Here is a 19,632-nt window from a genome sequence, read left to right as displayed (position 1 = left end):
AGAAAGACATAAAGAACTCCCTTAAAGAAATACAGGACAACACAAGTAAACAAGTAAAAGCCCTTGAAGAGGAAACAAAAAAAAAATCCCTTAAAGAATTACAGGAAAACACAACCAAACCGGTGAATGAATTGAACAAAGCTATCCAGGATTTTAAAATGAAAATAGAAACAATAAAGAAAGCACAAAGGGAGACAACCCTGGAGATAGAAAACCTAGGGAATAGATCAGGAGTCATAGATGCAAGCATCACCAACAGAATACAAGAGATAGAAGAGAGAACCTCAGGAGCAGAAGATACCATAGAAAACATCAACACAACTGTCAAAAATAATGCAAAATATAAAAAGTTCCTAACTGAAAACATCCAGGAAATCCAGGACACAATGAGAAGACCAAACCTAAGGATAATAGGTATAGAAGAGAGTGAAGATTCCCAAAGTAAAGAGTCAGTAAATAACCTCAACAAAATTATAGAGGAAAATTTTCCTAACCTAAAGAAAGAGATGCCCATAAATATACAAGCAGCATAGAGAACTCCAAATAGATGGGACCAGAAAAGAAATTCCTCCTGTCACATGACAGTCAAAACAGCAAATGCACAAAACAAAGAAAGGATATTAAGAGCAGTAAGGGGAAAAGGTCAAGTAACATATAAAGGTAGACCTATAAGAATTATACCAGACTTATCACCAGAGACTCTGAAAGCCAGAAGATCCTGGGCAGATGTCATACAAACCCTAAGAGAACACAAATGTCAGCCCAGACTACTATATCCAGCAAAACTCTCAATTAACATAGATGGAGAAACCAAGATACTCCATGACAAAACCAAATTTACATAATATATTTCTACAAATCCAGCCCTATATAGGATAATAGATTGAAAACTCTAACACAAGGAAACTACACCCTAGAAAAAGCAAGAAAGTAATCTCCTTGCAATGAAACCAAAAGAAAAGAGACACACAAACATATTTCTACCTCTAACAATGAAAATGAAAGGAAGGAACAGCCACTATTCCTTAATATCTCTTAATATCAATGGACTCAATTCCCCAATAAAAAGACATAGACCTACAGACTGGATACATAAAGAGGACCCAGAACTTTGTTGCATACAGAAAACATACCACAGTGAAAAGGACAGAAACTACTTCCAAGCAAATGGTCCCAAGAAACAAGCTGGAGTAGCCATTCTACTATGGAATAAAATCGACTTTCAACCAAAAGCCATCAAAAAAGATAAGGAAGGACACTTCGTATTCATCAAAGGAAAAATCCACCAAGAGGAACTCTCAATCCAAAATAACTATGCTCCAAATGCAAGGGCACCTACATTCTACAGATTCAATGCAAATTGCCATCAAGATTACAGCTCAATTCTTCATAGAGTTAGAAAGAGAAATTTGTAAATTCATTTGGAATAACAAAAAAAAAAAACCAGGATAGCAAAAACTATACTCAACAATAAAAGAGCTTCTAGGGGAATCACCATCCCTGACATCAAGCAGTATTACTGAACAATAATGATAAAAACTGTATGGTATTGGTACAGAGACAGGCAGGTAGATCAGTGGACTAGAATTGAAGACTCAGAAATGAACCCACACACCTATGGTCACTTGATCTTTGAAAAAAGAGCTAAAACCATCCAGTGAGAAAAAGGATAGCATTTTCAACAAATGGTGCTGGTTTAATTGGAGGTCAGCATGTAGAAGTATGCAAATCGACCCATTTCTTAGCCTTGTACAAAGCTCAAGTCCTCGTGGATCAAGAACCTCCACATAAAACCAGATACACTGAAACTCATAGAAGAGAAAGTGCCAAAGAGCCTCAATACACGTGGGAGGTGGGGAATATTTCCTGAACAGAACACCAATGGCTTATGCTCTAAGATAAAGAATAGACAAATGGGACCTCAGAAAATTGCAAACCTTCCTTAAGGCAAAGGAAAATGTCATTAGTACAAAAGGCAACTACCGTGCTTCCTTCGGCAGCACATATACTAAAAGTAGAACGATACAGAGAAGATTAGCATGGCCCCTGAGCAAGGATGACACACAAATTGGTGAAGCGTTCCATATTTTTAAGAAAAGCACACAAACATAACCTCATATTCAAATATGAATATAACAGGAAGCAATAATCACTGTTCCTTAATATCTTTCAACATCAATGGCCTCAACTCCCCAATAAAAAGACATAGATTAACAAACTGGATACGCAACGAGGACCCTGCATTCTGCTGCCTACAGGAAACACACCTCAGAGACAAAGACAGACACTACCTCAGAGTGAAAGGCTGGAAAACAACTTTCCAAGCAAATGGTCGGAAGAAGCGAGCTGGAGTAGCCATTCTAATATCAAATAAAATCAATTTTAAACTAAAAGTCATCAAAACAGATAAGTACGGACACTTCATATTCATCAAAGGAAAAATCAACCAAAATGAACTCTCAATCCTAAATATCTATGCCCCCAATACAAGGGCACCTACATACGTAAAAGAAACCTTACTAAAGCTCAAAACACACATTGCACCTCACACAATAATAGTGGGAGATTTCAACACCCCACTCTCATCAATGGACACATCATGGAAACAGAAATTAAACAGTGATGTCGACAGACTAAGAGAAGTCATGAGCCAAATGGACTTAACAGATATTTATAGAACATTCTATCCTAAAGCAAAAGGATATACCTTCTTCTCAGCTCCTCATGGTACTTTCTCCAAAATTGACCATATAATTGGTCAAAAAACGGGCCTCAACAGGTACAGAAAGATAGAAATAATCCCATGCGTGCTATCAGACCACCACGGCCTAAAGCTGGTCTTCAATAACAATAAGGGAAGAAAGCCCACATATACGTGGAAATTGAACAATGCTCTACTCAATGATAACCTGGTCAAGGAAGAAATAAAGAAAGAAATTAAAGACTTTTTAGAATTTAATGAAAATGAAGGTACAACATAACCAAACTTATGGGACACAATGAAAACTATGCTAAGAGGAAAACTCATAGCGCTGAGTGCCTGCAGAAAGAAACAGGAAAGAGCATATGTCAGCAGCTTGACAGCACACCTAAAAGCTCTAGAACAAAAAGAAGCAAATACACCCAGGAGGAGTAGAAGGCAGGAAATAATCAAACTCAGAGCTGAAATCAACCAAGTAGAAACAAAAAGGACCATAGAAAGAATCAACAGAACCAAAAGTTGGTTCTTTGAAAAAATCAACAAGATAGATAAACCCTTAGCCAGACTAATGAGAGGACACAGAGAGTGTGTACAAATTAACAAAATCCAAAATGAAAAGGAAGACATAACTACAGATTCAGAGGAAATTCAAAAAATCATCAGATCTTACTATAAAAGCCTATATTCAACAAAACTTGAAAATCTGCAGGAAATGGACAATTTCCTAGACAGATACGAGGTACCGAAGTTAAATCAGGAACAGATAAACCAGTTAAACAAACCCATAACTCCTAAGGAAATAGAAGCAGTCATTAAAGGTCTCCCAACCAAAAAGAGCCCAGGTCCACACGGGTTTAGTGCAGAATTCTATCAGACCTTCATAGAAGACCTCATACCAATATTATCCAAAATATTCCACAAAATTGAAACAGATGGAGCATTACCGAATTCCTTCTATGAAGCCACAATTACTCTTATACCTAAATCACACAAAGACACAACAAAGAAAGAGAACTTCAGACCAATTTCCCTTATGAATATCGACGCAAAAATACTCAATAAAATTCTGGCAAACCGAATCCAAGAGCACATCAAAACAATCATCCACCATGATCAAGTAGGCTTCATCCCAGGCATGCAGGGATGGTTTAATATACGGAAAACCATCAACGTGATCCATTATATAAACAAACTGAAAGAACAAAACCACATGATCATTTCATTAGAAGCTGAGAAAGCATTTGACAAAATTCAACACCCCTTCATGATAAAAAGTCCTGGAAAAAATAGGAATTCAAGGCCCATACCTAAACATAGTAAAAGCCATATACAGCAAACCAGTTGCTAACATTAAACTAAATGGAGAGAAACTTGAAGCAATCCCACTAAAATCGGGGACTAGACAAGGCTGCCCACTCTCTCCCTACTTATTCAATATAGTTCTTGAAGTTCTAGCCAGAGCAATCAGACAACAAAAGGAGATCAAGGGGATACAGATTGGAAAAGAAGTCAAAATATCACTATTTGCAGATGATATGATAGTATATTTAAGTGATCCCAAAAGTTCCACCAGAGAACTTCTAAAGCTGATAAACTACTTCAGCAAAGTGGCTGGGTATAAAATTAACTCAAATAAATCAGTAGCCTTCCTCTACACAAAAGAGAAACAAGCCGAGAAAGAAATTAGGGAAACGACACCCTTCATAATAGACCCAAATAATATAAAGTACCTCAGTGTGACTTTAACCAAACAAGTAAAAGATCTCTACAATAAGAACTTCAAGACTCTGAAGAAAGAAATTGAAGAAGACCTCAGAAGATGGAAAGATCTCCCATGCTCACGGATTGGCAAGATTAATATAGTAAAAATGGCCATTTTACCAAAAGCGATCTACAGATTCAATGCAATCCCCATCAATATACCAATCCATTTCTTCAAAGAGTTAGACAGAACAATTTGCAAATTCATCTGGAATAACAAAAAACCCAGGATAGCTAAAACTATCCTCAACAATAAAAGGACTTCAGGGGGAATCACTATCCCTGAACTCAAGCAGTATTACAGAGCAATAGTGATAAAAACTGCATGGTATTGGTACAGAGACAGACAGATAGACCAATGGAACAGAATTGAGGACCCAGAAATGAACCCACACACCTATGGGCACTTGATTTTTGACAAAGGAGCCAAAACCATCCAATGGAAAAAAGATAGCATTTTCAGCAAATGGTGCTGGTTCAACTGGAGGGCAACATGTAGAAGAATGCAGATCGATCCATCCTTATCACCCTGTACAAAGCTTAAGTCCAAGTGGATCAAGGACCTCCACATCAAACCAGACACACTCAAACTAATAGAAGAAAAACTAGGGAAGCATCTGGAACACATGGGCACTGGAAAAAATTTCCTGAACAAAACACCAATGGCTTATGCTCTAAGATCAAGAATCGACAAATGGGATCTCATAAAACTGCAAAGCTTCTGTAAGGCAAAGAACACTGTGGTTAGGACAAAACGGCAACCAACAGATTGGGAAAAGATCTTTACCAATCCTACAACAGATAGAGGCCTTATATCCCAAATATACAAAGAACTCAAGAAGTTAGACCGCAGGGAGACAAATAACCCTATTTAAAAAATGGGGTTCAGAGCTAAACAAAGAATTCACAGCTGAGGAATGCCGAATGGCTGAGAAACACCTAAAGAAATGTTCAACATCTTTAGTCATAAGGGAAATGCAAATCAAAACAACCCTGAGATTTCACCTCACACCAGTGAGAATGGCTAAGATCAAAAACTCAGGTGACAGCAGATGCTGGCGAGGATGTGGAGAAAGAGGAACACTCCTCCATTCTTGGTGGGATTTCAGACTGGTACAACCATTCTGGAAATCAGTCTGGAGGTTCCTCAGAAAATTGGACATTGAACTGCCTGAGTGTCCAGCTATACCTCTCTTGGGCATATACCCAAAAGATGCCTCAACATATAAAAGAGACACGTGCTCCACTATGTTCATCGCAGCCTTATTTATAATAGCCAGAAACTGGAAAGAACCCAGATGCTCTTCAACAGAGGAATGGATTCAGAAAATGTGGTACATCTACACAATGGAATATTACTCAGCTATCAAAGACAACGAGTTTATGAAATTCGTAGGCAAATGGTTGGAACTGGAAAATATCATCCTGAGTGAGCTAACCCATTCACAGAAAGACATACATGGTATGCACTCATTGATAAGTGGCTATTAGTGGTATTCAAATGCTTGAATTACCCTAGATCCCTAGAACAAACGAAACTCAAGATGGATGATCAAAATGTGAATGCTTCACTCCTTCTTTAAATGAGGAAAAAGAATACCCTTGGCAGGGAAGGGAGAGGCAAAGATTAAAACAGAGACTGAAGGAACACCCATTCAGAGCCTGCCCCACATATGACCCATACATATACAGCCACCCAATTAGAGAAGATGGAGGAAGCTAAGAAGTGCAGGCCTACAGGAACCGGATGTACATCGCTCCTGAGAGACACAGCCAGAATACAGGAAATACAGAGGCGAATGCCAGCAGCAAACCACTGAACTGAGACTAGGCCCCCGTTGAAGGAATCAGAGAAAGAACTGGAAGAGCTTGAAGGGGCTCGAGACCCCAAAAGTACAACAATGTCAAGCAACCAGAGCTTCCAGGGACTAAGCCACTACCTAAAGACTATACATGGACTGACCCTGGACTCTGACCCCATTGGTAGCAATGAATATCCTAGTAAGAGCCCCAGTGGAAGGGGAAGCCCTGGGTCCTGCTAAGACTGAACCCCCAGTGAACTAGACTATGGGGGGAGGGCGGCAATGCGGGGAGGGTTGGGAGGGGAACACCCATAAGGAAAGGGAGGAGGGAGGGGGATGTTTGCCCGGAAACCAGGAAAGGGAATAACACTTGAAATGTATATAAGAAATACTCAAGTTAATAAAAAAAATATTATCTATTATAAAAAAATGGGGTTCAGAGCTAAACAAAGAATTCACAGCTGAGGAATGCTGAATAGCTGAGAAACACCTAAAGAAATGTTCAACATCTTTAGTCATAAGGGAAATGCAAATCAAAACAACCCTGAGATTTCACATCACACCAGTGAGAATGGCTAAGATCAAAAGTTCAGGGGACAGCAAATGCTGGCCAGGATGTGGAGAAAGAGGAACACTCCTCCACTGTTGGTGGGATTGCAGACTGGTACAACCATTCTGGAAATCAGTCTGGAGAATCCTCAGAAAATTGGACATTGAACTGCCTGAGGATCCAGCTATGCCTCTCTTGGGTATATACCCAAACGATGCCCCAACATATAAAAAAGACACATGTTGCACTATGTTCATCGCAGCCTTATTTATAATAGCCAGAAAATGGAAAGAACCCAGATGCCCTTCAACAGAGGAATGGATACAGAAAATGTGGTACATCTACACAATGGAATATTACTCAGCTATCAAAAACAATGACTTTATGAAATTTGTAGGCAAATGTTTGGAACTGGAAAATATCATCCTGAGTGAGGTAACCCAATCACAGAAAAACACACATGGTATGCACTCATTGATAAGTGGCTATTAACCCAAATGCTTGAATTACCCTAGATGCCTAGAACAAATGAAACTCAAGACGGATGATCAAAATGTGAATGCTTCACTCCTTCTTTAAAAGGGGAACAAGAATACCCTTGGCAGGGAATAGAGAGGCAAAGATTAAAATAGACACAGAAGGAACACCCATTCAGAGCCTGCCCCACATGTGGCCCATATATATACAGCCATCCAATTAGACAAGATGGATGAAGCAAAGAAGTGCAGGCCGATAGGAGCCGGATGTAGATCTTTCCTGAGAGACACAGCCAGAATACAGCAAATACAGAGGCGAATACCAGCAGCAAACCACTGAACTGAGAATAGGCCCCCCGTTGAAGGAATCAGAGAAAGAACTGGAAGAGCTCGAAGGGGCTCGAGACCCCTTATGAACAACAATGCCAAGCAACCAGAGCTTCCAGGGACTAAGCCACTACCTAAAGACTATACATGGACTGACCCTGGACTCTGACCTCATAGGAAGCAATGAATATCCTAGTAAGAGCACCAGTGGAAGGGGAAGCCCTGGGTCCCGCTAAGACTGAACCCCCAGTGAATGTGATTGTTGGGGGGAGGGCGGCAATGGAGGGAGGATGGGGAGGGGAACACCCATAAATGGGGGGAGGGGGAGGGATTAGGGGGATGTTTGCCCGGAAACCGGGAAAGGGAATAACACTCGAAATGTAAATAAGAAATACTCAAGTTAATAAAAAAAAGAGTCAGAAAAAAATACTCAAGTTAATAAAGATTAAAAAAAAAGGCAACCACCAATTTGGGAAAATATCTTTACCAATCTTACATCTGATAGAGAGCTAATATCTAATATACAGAAAGAACTCAAGAAGTTAAAGTCCAGAGAATCAAATAACTCTATTAAAAATGGTGTCCAAAGCTAAACAAAGAATTCTCAGCTGAGGAATATTGAATGACTGAGAAGCACCTAAAGAAATGTTCAGCATCGTTAGTCATCAGGGAAATGCAAATCAAATTAATGCTGAGATTCCACCTCACACCAGTCAGAATGGCTAAGATCAAAAACTCAGATGACAGCAGATGCTGGCGAGGATGTGGAGAATGCGGAACATTCCTCCATTGTTGATGGGATTTCAAGCTGGTACAACCACTCTAGAAATCAGTGTGGAGCTTCTTCAGAAAATTGTACATAGTACTACCTGAGGACCCAGCTATACTACTTCTAGCCATATACCCAAAATATGCTCCAACATATCAGAAGGATACATGCTCCACTATGTTCATAACAGCCTTATTTAAAATATCCTGAAGCTGGAAACAACCCAGATGTCCTTCAACAGAGGAATGGATACAGAAAATGGATATGGAAAATATCTACACAATGGAATACTCTTAAACTCTTAAAAACAATGACTTCATGAAATCCATAGGCAAAATATGGAACTAGAAAATATCACTCTGAGTGAGGTAACCCAATCACAAAAATAAAATAACCACACATGATATGCACTCATTAGTAAGTGGATATTAGCCTAGAAACATGGATTATCCAAGATACAATCCACAACCATGTGAAGCTTAAGAAGAAGGGCGGCTAAAGTGTGGATGCTTCAGTTCTTCCTAAAAGAGGGAACTAAAATATTCATTGGAGAAGATATAGAGACAAAGTTTGGAGCAGAAGGAATGGCCATTAAGAGCCTGCCCCACCTGGGGATCCAGACCATATACATACAGCCACAAAACCCATACAATATTACGGATGCCAAGAAATGCATGCTGACAGGAGCCTGATATAGCTGTCTCCTGAAAGGCTCTGCCAGAGCATCACAAATACAGAGGTGAATGCTAGCGGCAAACCATTGAACTGAGAACCGGCTCCCCATTGGAGGAGTTAGGGAAAGGATTAAAGTAGCTGAAGGGTCCTGCAACCCCATAAGGACAACAATATCAACCACCCAGACCTCTCAGGGACTAAATCACCATCCAAAGTGTAGACATTGACAGCCCTCTAGCTCCAACTGCATATGTATCAGAGGATGGCCTTGCTGGGCACCAATGGGAGAACAAGCCGTTGGTCCTGCCAAGTAACCCCCAGTGTAGGGGAATGTCAGAGCGGGGAGGTAGTAAGGGATGGGTGATTGGGGTGGGGCACTCTCATAGAAGAAGGGGGAGGAGGGATGGGAATAGGGGCTTTATGGACCCCAAACCTAGAAAGGGAATAACACTTGAAATGTAAATAAAAGTTCCAATAATAAAAGATTATAACAGAATGTCTATAAATATTGTTGCATCTCTTCTCACCTTTTTGGCTAAGATCAAGTGTAAAAATTGTTGCATATTTTGTATCATATTAAGTATGTACTTAATGTGATTATAGTAAATGCCTATGGTATACCCAATACATGCAAGCTATCTGGTGGACACTGTCTCATCTACTTCTCACAGTAATTCTGCTAGTGTTGTATGTCTTTACAAAGATGAGTTTCATGCTCATTTCTTGCAGATAAGCTCTAAATCCCAGGAAGTAAATAGCCCATTATTTACCATTTGCCTAGTGGATATTTGCTTCTAAGATCATTTAAAATATACATAAAATTTGGAATCTATACTTGAACTGTTGTCTAAAGCTTAGTTTTGATATTTTCCTGACATTAGGTACTTTCCTAGCCACTTTATGCTTATGTAGAGACCTAGATAAGTGTGTTTCTATATAGGTTAGTTTCTTTGTTTTATAACACAGGAACTAGATTCTATACTATTGTACTTTGAAATGATTTTTAAGTATTCATAAAATTAACACAGGGTCAATCGTTGGTATGATTTCTAGTTCTAAAGGAAATACACGCAACTTTCTCTGCTGTTCAAATTAAACTTCCACACTATCTGTCCTATTCTGACCTTGAATTTGTCTTCTCTTCTTTAGTAGGAAGAACATTTTAATGGGAAAAATATATGATGTTCAGGCTTTAATGAGTCTATGAGGACCATCTCCACAGACTCATGTTCTCTTCTTGTAGATATTCTAACAATGGCCACCTGACCAGGATGTTCTCTGGGAGAAGGCACACCCTCCTGCTTTACTCACTTCCTCTGGATACTTGCTCCCAGTGATCTCTGCAACAGTGTTGAAGGAATCTGTATCTGGATAGGTCTTTGCTCCCATTTTCAGATGAATGACAATTTTGTCCCCACGAGAAGCCATTCGAGACATCATTTCTGCATCTTCTATTGTGATACAGGCTGTTGGAATCTTGGGCACACCATCTTGATATCCTTGATGACCTGTGTGAGGACTTGAGAAGAGGAACCACCAGATTAATTTAAATGTGAAAACTTATTCAAAACCCTTATATAAGGACCCCAATTTTCACTGATTTTCACATATTCAAAGTAGGAACATTTGTCTTTTATAAGAATATATCTTTTAGTCTTAATAAAACTGTATAAAATTAAGTTTAATAATTATGTCATTTAAAAATTACATAATTTTTAGAAAATTGGATAATCCTAGAGTGAAAACTTGATATAATCTCTTACAGAGAGTGACAATGCCGTCATAACTAAGAAGTGAACACATGTGCAGAAGGCAAGGGAGCCTCCAAAACTCACTGAAGGTATAGACAAGTTCCAAACGTGCAGCAAGAAACTCTTTCAGATTTTCTCAGTCTGTGGTTACTCACTGGCACTTGGCCTCCCTTCTCCTCTCCCAAACACTAAGAACAGAATATACAAACCTTGTGATAAGGTAGAAAGTTGCACAGAAAAATGGTAAAACAACTAAGAAATATTTATGTTGCTATGAAGAATGTGGATTATTTTACCAAGGAGAAAGGAAAACTATCATATTTGTGACACTAAAGGAAATAACTATGTATGATGGTTAATCTCTATGTATTCATGTCTTCATATCCATACATATTTGGGCATACATGACTGTGAGTATAAAACTGTATGTATGCATGTATGTTTACATATGGAGGCCAAAAGTTGATGTTAGGTGTTTATCTCAAGTGTTTCTTACTTTATTTACTGAGGTAAGATCTCTGGACAAACCCAGAACTTGCTGATTCATTTAATCTTGATAGCTAGCATACACGTGGAGTTCCCATTTCAGTCTCCTGAAGTTCTGGGATAATAGGCAGGAAGGCTTCCCTGTCTACTCAGCTTTTATATAGGCACTGGAAATTCAAACTCTGGCCCTTACACTCCTTATGTCAAATATTTTGATCCCTGGGCCATCTCTCTGGCATCTATAATAGTATGTTTTAATTGTCAACTTACTTAGGGAGTTGCCTAAAATGTATTAAGAGGACATCTGAGTGTGACTTATAGCATTCCCAGAAAAGAGTAACCAAAGGAGAAGACATAAGTGCAAATGATATCATGCAAAATTGAGTGTCCCACATAAAATAAAGGAGGAGTAAGCCCTTTACCACAGAAATTCTGTGTCACATCTGCCATGTGCTTCTTCCATCGTGATAGTTTGTCTTATCTTCAACATAACAAAATGGTTACAATCACCAGGGATGGAAACCGTAAAACCAGGAGTCAAAATAATTCTGTCCTATTTTAAATTCTTTATCCCAGGTGTTTGTCGAAGTGACTGAATTTCTGCACAACCCAGAAAATTAGTTAAGACCAAGATGCTAACATCCAAAATGTACAGTGTTAAATACATGCAAGACATTCCAAGAACTCAATAATGAAAATAAAACCCAGCAGAAGACCAGGATTCAATAGGTAATTCTTCAAAGAAGATAGAGCAAAGAGTAATAAGAACATGAAAGTTTCTACACATCCTCTCCACATGGAAATGCAAATCACAACCATATAACCATGAGGCAATATTACCTCACACTGACTAACGTAGCTTTGAGAGAAAGGACACATAAACACAAGTCCTGAGAAGATGCTGGAAAGATAGAGTACTCACTCACTGCTGACAGGAATGTAATGCAATCTGCTTTGGACAACAACCTACAGTTCCTCAAAAGTTAAACAGATACTTAGCTTCTGTGAGGTAGCCACTGCCTGTGCATTTACATACTTGGGCCCGAGTTTGTGGAGCTATCTCAGGAGGTTGTGGAAGCTTTGGGGCTGTTCCTATACAGCAGAGCAGATCACCATGGCTGGTCCTTGAAGGTAATCCCCATGTAAGGTACAAAGCCAATCTCTCTGTGTTCTGATCTTATAGACAAGTGGGAAACCACCTCCTACCAGTTCTTGTCTTCATGAGTTCCATCATGCCTTCCCTGAATCTTCCCTGAGTTATTTTGGTCAGATATTTGTTCCAGTGCCAAGGAAAACCACTAATAATCCATATGACTCAGTACATATATATGTGTACACATATCATACACACACACACACACACACACACATGTATACAAACAAAAAAAACCTAAAAATACATAGCCACTTGAAATTTTCACTGCAGAATTCCTTTTTAGATTTTTAAAATCATAATCTGGACTTTAATTTTTATTGAAAATAGATGTTTTTCAACAGCACATAGTAGCATTATTCTTAACAGTCAAAGTTGTAAATAAGCCTAATATCCATGGGTAAGCAAAATGTGGTATATCCATACATTAGAATACTATTCAACCATTTAAAATGATATTTTAGTACATGTTGCAGAGAGATGAAGTTTGTAAACATCCTAAGTGAGAAGAGAGCCAAAGAACACATAAGATAGTACTTATACCATGTCCAGGGCAGGCATATCTTTAGAGATAGAAAGTAAAATGTAGTTTGTTTATGAATGGTAGAAAAGAAAGCTGAATGCAAGTTGGAATACAGTTCCTTTGAGGTGATAATGAAAATGTTCTAAAATCAGTGATTTTGATTGTAGACCCCCGTGAAAATATCAAAATGACAGCACTACACAAGTAGAAGGCAGATGTCATAACATTTGGATTATATCGAAAAAAACATCCATTTATAAAAATCAAGACATAAGTTACAGAATATAAATGAAAGAATCTTGGTATTCTTTCTATTGGAAAGTTGTGTACCTATATACCTACTTTATAAGACATGGTAGTACACACAAGACATAAAATGAGCATGTAAAAAGTGAACTTGAGAGCTACAACCAAGTTCTTAAATCTCATTAAAATTATAGTGCATCTTCCAAAGGTGACATCATTTGAACACAGCTGAATATTTCCCATTTATCTACATAAAATACATGCCATGTCTAATCAAATAAGTTAAAAATTTCCCACCTGATTGCCACACATACCTCTAATGCCTTTAAAGAAGATTACTTCTGACTAGTTCTTTTCTAAAGATACCTTGTGGGGCATGGTGCAATGAATAGTACCCTGATTCCTAGTCGAGAAAGGGTGAATCCCCAGGGACCCTAAAAGGGATGGCAGGCACATTCCCAGCCTCCCAGATCAGGGCCTCACTAGCTGCAGCCCCCCACAAACCCCTGTAGAGAGGTTTGAGACAGACCAGTCACGTAGAGCAGTGCCCCAAAGTCCTCCTCCACAAGTGAAGACGTGACCACAGGTCATGTAGGTTCAAGACAGATCAGTTGTAGAAACAGGACCATGCCTCTGAATATGTAGATGGTTCTTCCCAAGCTATCAGGAAGTCTGCTGTCAGACACTGATCCATCAAAAAAAAATGTTAAGTGCCGTGTTCAGAATTTAAGGTGTACAGGAATTATTCCATTGTCTGAGAGCTTCTGCCATAAGAGCCGTAACACCACCACCTGGGGAAGAGATCTGCTCTCCTAAAATAATTGCCTCTAGAAGCTTCCCTGTACTCCTCACCAGCTAGTCAGTCTCCTGCTGGCTCAGCCGGGTCCTAGCAACCTAAGTTAGGTAAAGAGCAGGACGGGCAGCGGGGGACAGCAAAAGCTGTCCCCCCTCCCTGCCCAAGTTCTCTCCACTTGTCCAAACCCATGCACTTAACTAGGCAAGAGATCGCTGCGAAGGGCACCCGGGTGCCAGAGCCCTACAATACCAGGCTCTGAATGTTGCTGAGGATTTTGAAATGTGCAAGGCTCATAGCAGTCTGGGAGCACAGGCACCCGCTGAGCTGGAAGGCATGCAACAAGAGGACAGTAATGTGTCTTCAGGAGGAGTGTGCTGAATTTTACAGGTGCAATAACACATTGGCTAAATGCACTCGGCTTGGAGCTCAGGACTGCTTCTGAAGAAAGAACGGCTTGAGACTGGGCTGCTGAAGCTGCAGCCTCTTGTATCTGAACGTTTAAAAGTTTCTTTATTAGGATTTAATTTAAAAAATACTTTATTTAGTAGAAAAGCTTGTTTGGCTTATATAGTAATTTGAAAGTAACTCTCTGCAAATAATTGACTTGATTATTTTTTAAATCTAGCACTTTAAAAATAATTTTTTCAGACTTTTAAACTGTCATTAACAATAGTAAAAGTAAATTCATTTAAGACTCTTATACTGTCATTAACTATACAAAAGCACAATAGTTTCTACCATATAATTTTATGAAGAAAAAAAAACTAAAACAGAATACTTTAGGAACAAAAGGCCTGTCTAGGAGAGGAGGGGCTACCCTTTATTTCTAACTTCAGCAGTTCAGATGAACAGGACAGAAAAAAATGCAGAAAATAGATTCCTACATCTATTCCATAGAGGAGAGGAGCTGCGTGGATGGGGTGGGGATAACCAACAAACATGATCTATATCTTAAGCTCTACAGATCACAGTGAGGGGACACTTTATAAGTAGAGACTCAGAGGGGATCTTTTTCCCAAACAGAAAGAGGCAGCCAACACACTAGAGTGTGAAAAAGAAGATGGTCATCAGGATGCTGAGGAGACAAAGAAAAAGAAACATTTTTTTTAAATATCCATAGCACATAAGAACATTTTCTCTCTCCCCTCTCTAAAAAATAAAAATGTGAAGAAGATTCAAGGATAGCATGATGTCTCAGGGTTTTACTGCTGTGGACACTATGACCAACTCTTATAAGGACAACATTTAATTGGGGCTGGCGTACAGGTTCAGAGGTTCAGTCCATTATCATCAAGGCAGGAAGCAAGGCAGGCTTGGTGCAAGAGAAACTGAGAGTTTTACATCTTTATCTGCAGGCTACTTGCACAATACAAGCAGTTAAGGTGAAGGTCTTAAGCCCACGCCCACAGTGACACACCCACTCCAACAAGGCCACACTTCCTAAGAGTGCCACTCCCTGGGCCAAGCATACACAAACCATCACACTTGAAGTAGCTTCCTATAAAACAAATGAAAGTTTTTAAATAGACAAAATTTTAACACTTCACTTTTTGGCATTTAAAAAGTATGACATAAATGTTACTTTTTTGTTATGTAATTTGTAACTCAGACTCAACATCACAAAGCATATATTTTCCACCTGATTTTGTTTCTTCTTAGACAGCTTTGCTTATTTTTACTTGTCCCATCACATTAATTTGGTTGCCCTCTCATTTCTTCTTCTAATATATCTTCTTCTAATATATATTTTGATTAGCAGGACTAATCAAATGAAGTTTTATAACAATAAAATATCAATGTATGTGATTTATTAAATAGCGGTGATGAATATGATAAAGATATGAAAGAAACCAAAATCATTTTGCAGGTGTCAACTATAACCTTAGCCAAAGAAATGTCCTGTGTGACCAACTACTTACTGTTGTCTGTCATCTCTAAAAACCTGGAACTAATTAATTAGACTGAAAGGCAGTTAACGGGGTATACTGAGATGAAGGTCTACAATCCCAAGGAAGAGGTTTTGGAGTCAGTCAGAAGCCCTGTCTGTGTTACATAGTAAGACCACGATGAATGGGTAGACAAGAGATGGTCAGAAAGACAAGTAACAGTTAACTCAGACCACTGTTGTTTCACTTAATAATAGCTTAAATTTCCATTGTACATTACCCTTGGTTCCCCATGTCTTCCTTCCACAGCATAATTGACCTTATGTGGTGGTTTGACTATTCTTGACCCATTGAAAATGGCACTATTAGGAAATGTGGCCTTGTTGGAGGAAGTGTATTACTGTGTAGGTAGGCTTTGAGGGCTCCTAGTGCCCAGTGTGGAAGAGAGCCTCCTCCTGGATGCCTATGGAAGAGAATCTCCTTCTGGCTCCCTTAAGCAAGCTGTAGAACTCTTAGCAATTTCTCCAGCACCATGTCTGCCTGCACGCTGCCATGTTTCCTGCTATTATAATGGACTATCCCTCTGAAATTGTAAGTTAGCCCCAAGTAAGTATTTTTTTCTTTCTAAGAGTTGCCTTGACCATGGGGTCTCCACAGTAGTGAAATTCTCACTAAGACACCTTACACTTCATACTATATGACTTTTTGGCTAAGATCAAGTGAAAATATTTGAAAATTTTAACCTTTATTATTCATTAAACTTCAAAAAAAACCCTTAGAATAGAGCTGGGGAGACAACTCAGTGAGTAATGATTTATCTATTCAAACTTAGTTCAGATCTCCAGAACTCATACAAATGCTGACTTACCAGTTCATGTCTGTGATCCCAATTCTCCTACAGCAGAGACAGGAGAACCTCCAGAAGCTTATAGGCCATGTAGTCTGGCTTAAATGGAAGTGGATAACAAAGAACCATGTCCCAAACAAGACGGAAAGAAAGGCCCAACAAACAACCAAGGTTTGCACATGTTTATGCAAGTCATGGCATATATGTACCCACACACATACAGTTGAATGCATGCATAAACACATACATCTTACATGCATCCCAGAAGGAGATAGGCAGCAGAGACGACAAGATTTGAGTGTGTGTGTTTGGGTGTGTTTGAGTTTGTGTGTTTGCGTGTGTGTGTACCCAATATATATACATATATATGACAGAAATCATCAATAAAGTAGGAGAAAAGAGAAAGCACAGGAGGTATGTGGAAACAAATCTAACAATGCTTATAATGTAGAGAAAGATGCATGGTTAAGGCCAGGCCCATTTCCCCACTTGGGGAATTCACACAGTATTTGTCTGTCATCCATGCTTAGACAGAGTTAAGAAGCTTGCTTTCCTAAGCCCCATTGGCTGTGCAAACTTTCCACACACACTTCTCCCGTCTTAGAGAAATGGGCTTTGTGAAACACTGATTCATTCTCTTCTAAGAAAGAGTAAGACAAGAATGCAGTTTATGGCATACAAGTTCAGTCTAGTAAGATAATGGTGGCCTTAATATTTCTACCCATCCCGCATAGAGATCTCCACTCACTCACCCTGCCAGGAAAGGTACAAAGCTGTGTTGTAGAAAATCTCTTGAAATATGGCCATGGTTTTGTTCTTCCCTTGTCACCTGCCACTCCCTACCAGTCACACTTTACTCTCTAACACACATGTTTTTCTAACTTAACAGAAGGTGATTTTCCTTCTCCAATGTGGATACTCCATGTATTCTGTCCAGGTAGTTGAGCATTTTGTTTTAGGATCAATTAGATGGATCTTCCTGTAAGCCTCCTGTAATCACCCGGGTAGCCTTGGAGATGCCCTTTCTCCACAGTCCTCCCTACTGTAGACAAGTTACTTAATGTCACATTTTAAGTTTTTATAGATGTTTATGTTGAATAAATGTATTCATGCTGAATACACTTGATCATAAAACATCCAAACAATATGCAATGAAGAATTTTTCAGTAAAATGACAATGCTTTATAAGATTTTTAAATAAAAAGACAATCATTACTAATAAATATGGATTCCAGATAAAAGTTACTTAAAACCCTGTAGAATATACAAAAGGGAAAAAATACACTATAAAACATACATTAATATAACTACAGATCTTTAAAATGTAAAATGTAAGCAAGTCTACCATGATTTTCTGTGAAGTATTAAACACCTATTTTTCTAAGCTGCTGCAGTGGATAAATTTATGTGTCACTTGGACCACAAAACACTCTCGCATTTCACAAACATGCAGGCTTATTAAGGTGTTTCATGAAGTCACTACTGTTGGAATGGGAACTCTAAATAATAATAATAATAATAATAATAATAATAATAATAATAATACACATTGTATGGGTTGATGTAGTGAGTTAACAGGACAGGGCCAGATCAAACGCTGAAAGGGAAAGATTCAAATGCCTTCAGATAAAACAAAGCTCAGCCAGAATGACTCAGTCTCCACAGCCCTTTATGCCTCAATTCCCTTGCCTACTCCTACCTGAACTAATCACCTCGAAACCTATAGTTTTTGCCTTGGTTAACTTTTCATACAGTTTTCCTGCATATTCTCTCTCTCTCTCTCTCTCTCTCTCTCTCTCTCTCTCTCTCTCTCTCTCTCTCTCTCCTCTTGCCTCCTTCCTTCCCTCTTTCACTTTATCTTCCTCTCTCTCTTTTCTGTTTTCTGATTTTCACTCTCTCTGTTCTACTTCTCCAAAGGATTCCATCAGCTGCTGTTAGTTGAATCATCTTTTATTTACACCTGAATGTATTCTAAGGTTAAGGGGAGATAGGCTAGTGCATTACATATTTTATATTGTCAATATTAAACATTTCTTTTTAAAAATTTATCATATCCATTCAGTAAATGTAAATTGAAATTATAAGATATCTCATGTAAACTAAAATCCAATATTATTTAAACTATAGGAAAATTGCACAGACACCCAACACAAGGAAGACTATAGCCTGCTCTGTCTGTATAAAGATTCCGTATTATGCCACAAAATCTATAAAAAGTACTTATTGGGTTCTGGTTATTTTGCTTTGAGAACGGATTCCTTGGCACTACTGTAGAAAAAGAAAGATGTATTTGTGTGTTTGTTGTATTTCCATGAGTAAACAGGAACATCTAAAAGAAATTAAATAGAGGAGCCACATACCAAGTAGCATTGAAATGAAATAATTCTGTGGCCTAAAACAGCCCCAAACAAACCATAGACCATGCGGATGAAATGGAGAAATACAAAAGCCGCACACAGTATGCATGTGATAAGGGATTAACAATAAATTTACAGAGATGAAAATATACTTAATTGCAACTTGGGTCTTTGAAAACCCACAGTCATTCTGTTAAAATATAACCAAGGAAATGCCAGCATGATCAATAAACAATTAAATTCTCAAAAGTGTGTGCCATGCCACAACTGATAAAGAGCCTAGAAGATGGGAGGGAGCTAGTGGTGCTGGCCCAGTAGCAATGCAAGCCCTGACACTCCAACATATTGGCAGCTGAGCCCTGGTGGCAAAGCAATAGAAAAATGTCTCTGACATGATCTTTTCTTCTGCCATTACTCATTGGTATGCTTGCCCTGATTCCCTCTGCAGTACCATCCCACCAAGGTGTCATTATGAAGAATCAGAGCTAGTGTAGATCGGTGCCAATCACACTACAGCACTGGGCTC

General features: G+C 38.8%; 1 protein-coding gene and 1 non-coding gene across 4 annotated transcripts in view; one reads left to right on the top strand and one right to left on the bottom strand.

The window, feature by feature from the left end:
- Nucleotides 1-19,632, bottom strand: part of Cpq (carboxypeptidase Q) — a 570,217-nt gene that overhangs the window by 386,949 nt on the left and 163,636 nt on the right. For all 3 annotated transcript variants that reach the window (XM_008765417.4, XM_039079808.2, NM_031640.1), the window contains 1 exon segment: nt 10,373-10,580. In XM_008765417.4, the coding sequence (XP_008763639.1) occupies nt 10,373-10,580 (208 nt within the window).
- On the top strand, nt 1,985-2,091 carry LOC120094055 (U6 spliceosomal RNA). Its single transcript, XR_005487731.1, has one exon. It is a non-coding gene; the product is annotated as a U6 spliceosomal RNA (small nuclear RNA).

This window comes from Rattus norvegicus, chromosome 7, assembly GCF_036323735.1.
Source record: "Rattus norvegicus strain BN/NHsdMcwi chromosome 7, GRCr8, whole genome shotgun sequence".
NCBI lineage: Eukaryota > Metazoa > Chordata > Mammalia > Rodentia > Muridae > Rattus > Rattus norvegicus.
Note: the sequence above shows the minus strand (reverse complement) of the source record. Positions and strands in the feature narration are given on the sequence as shown.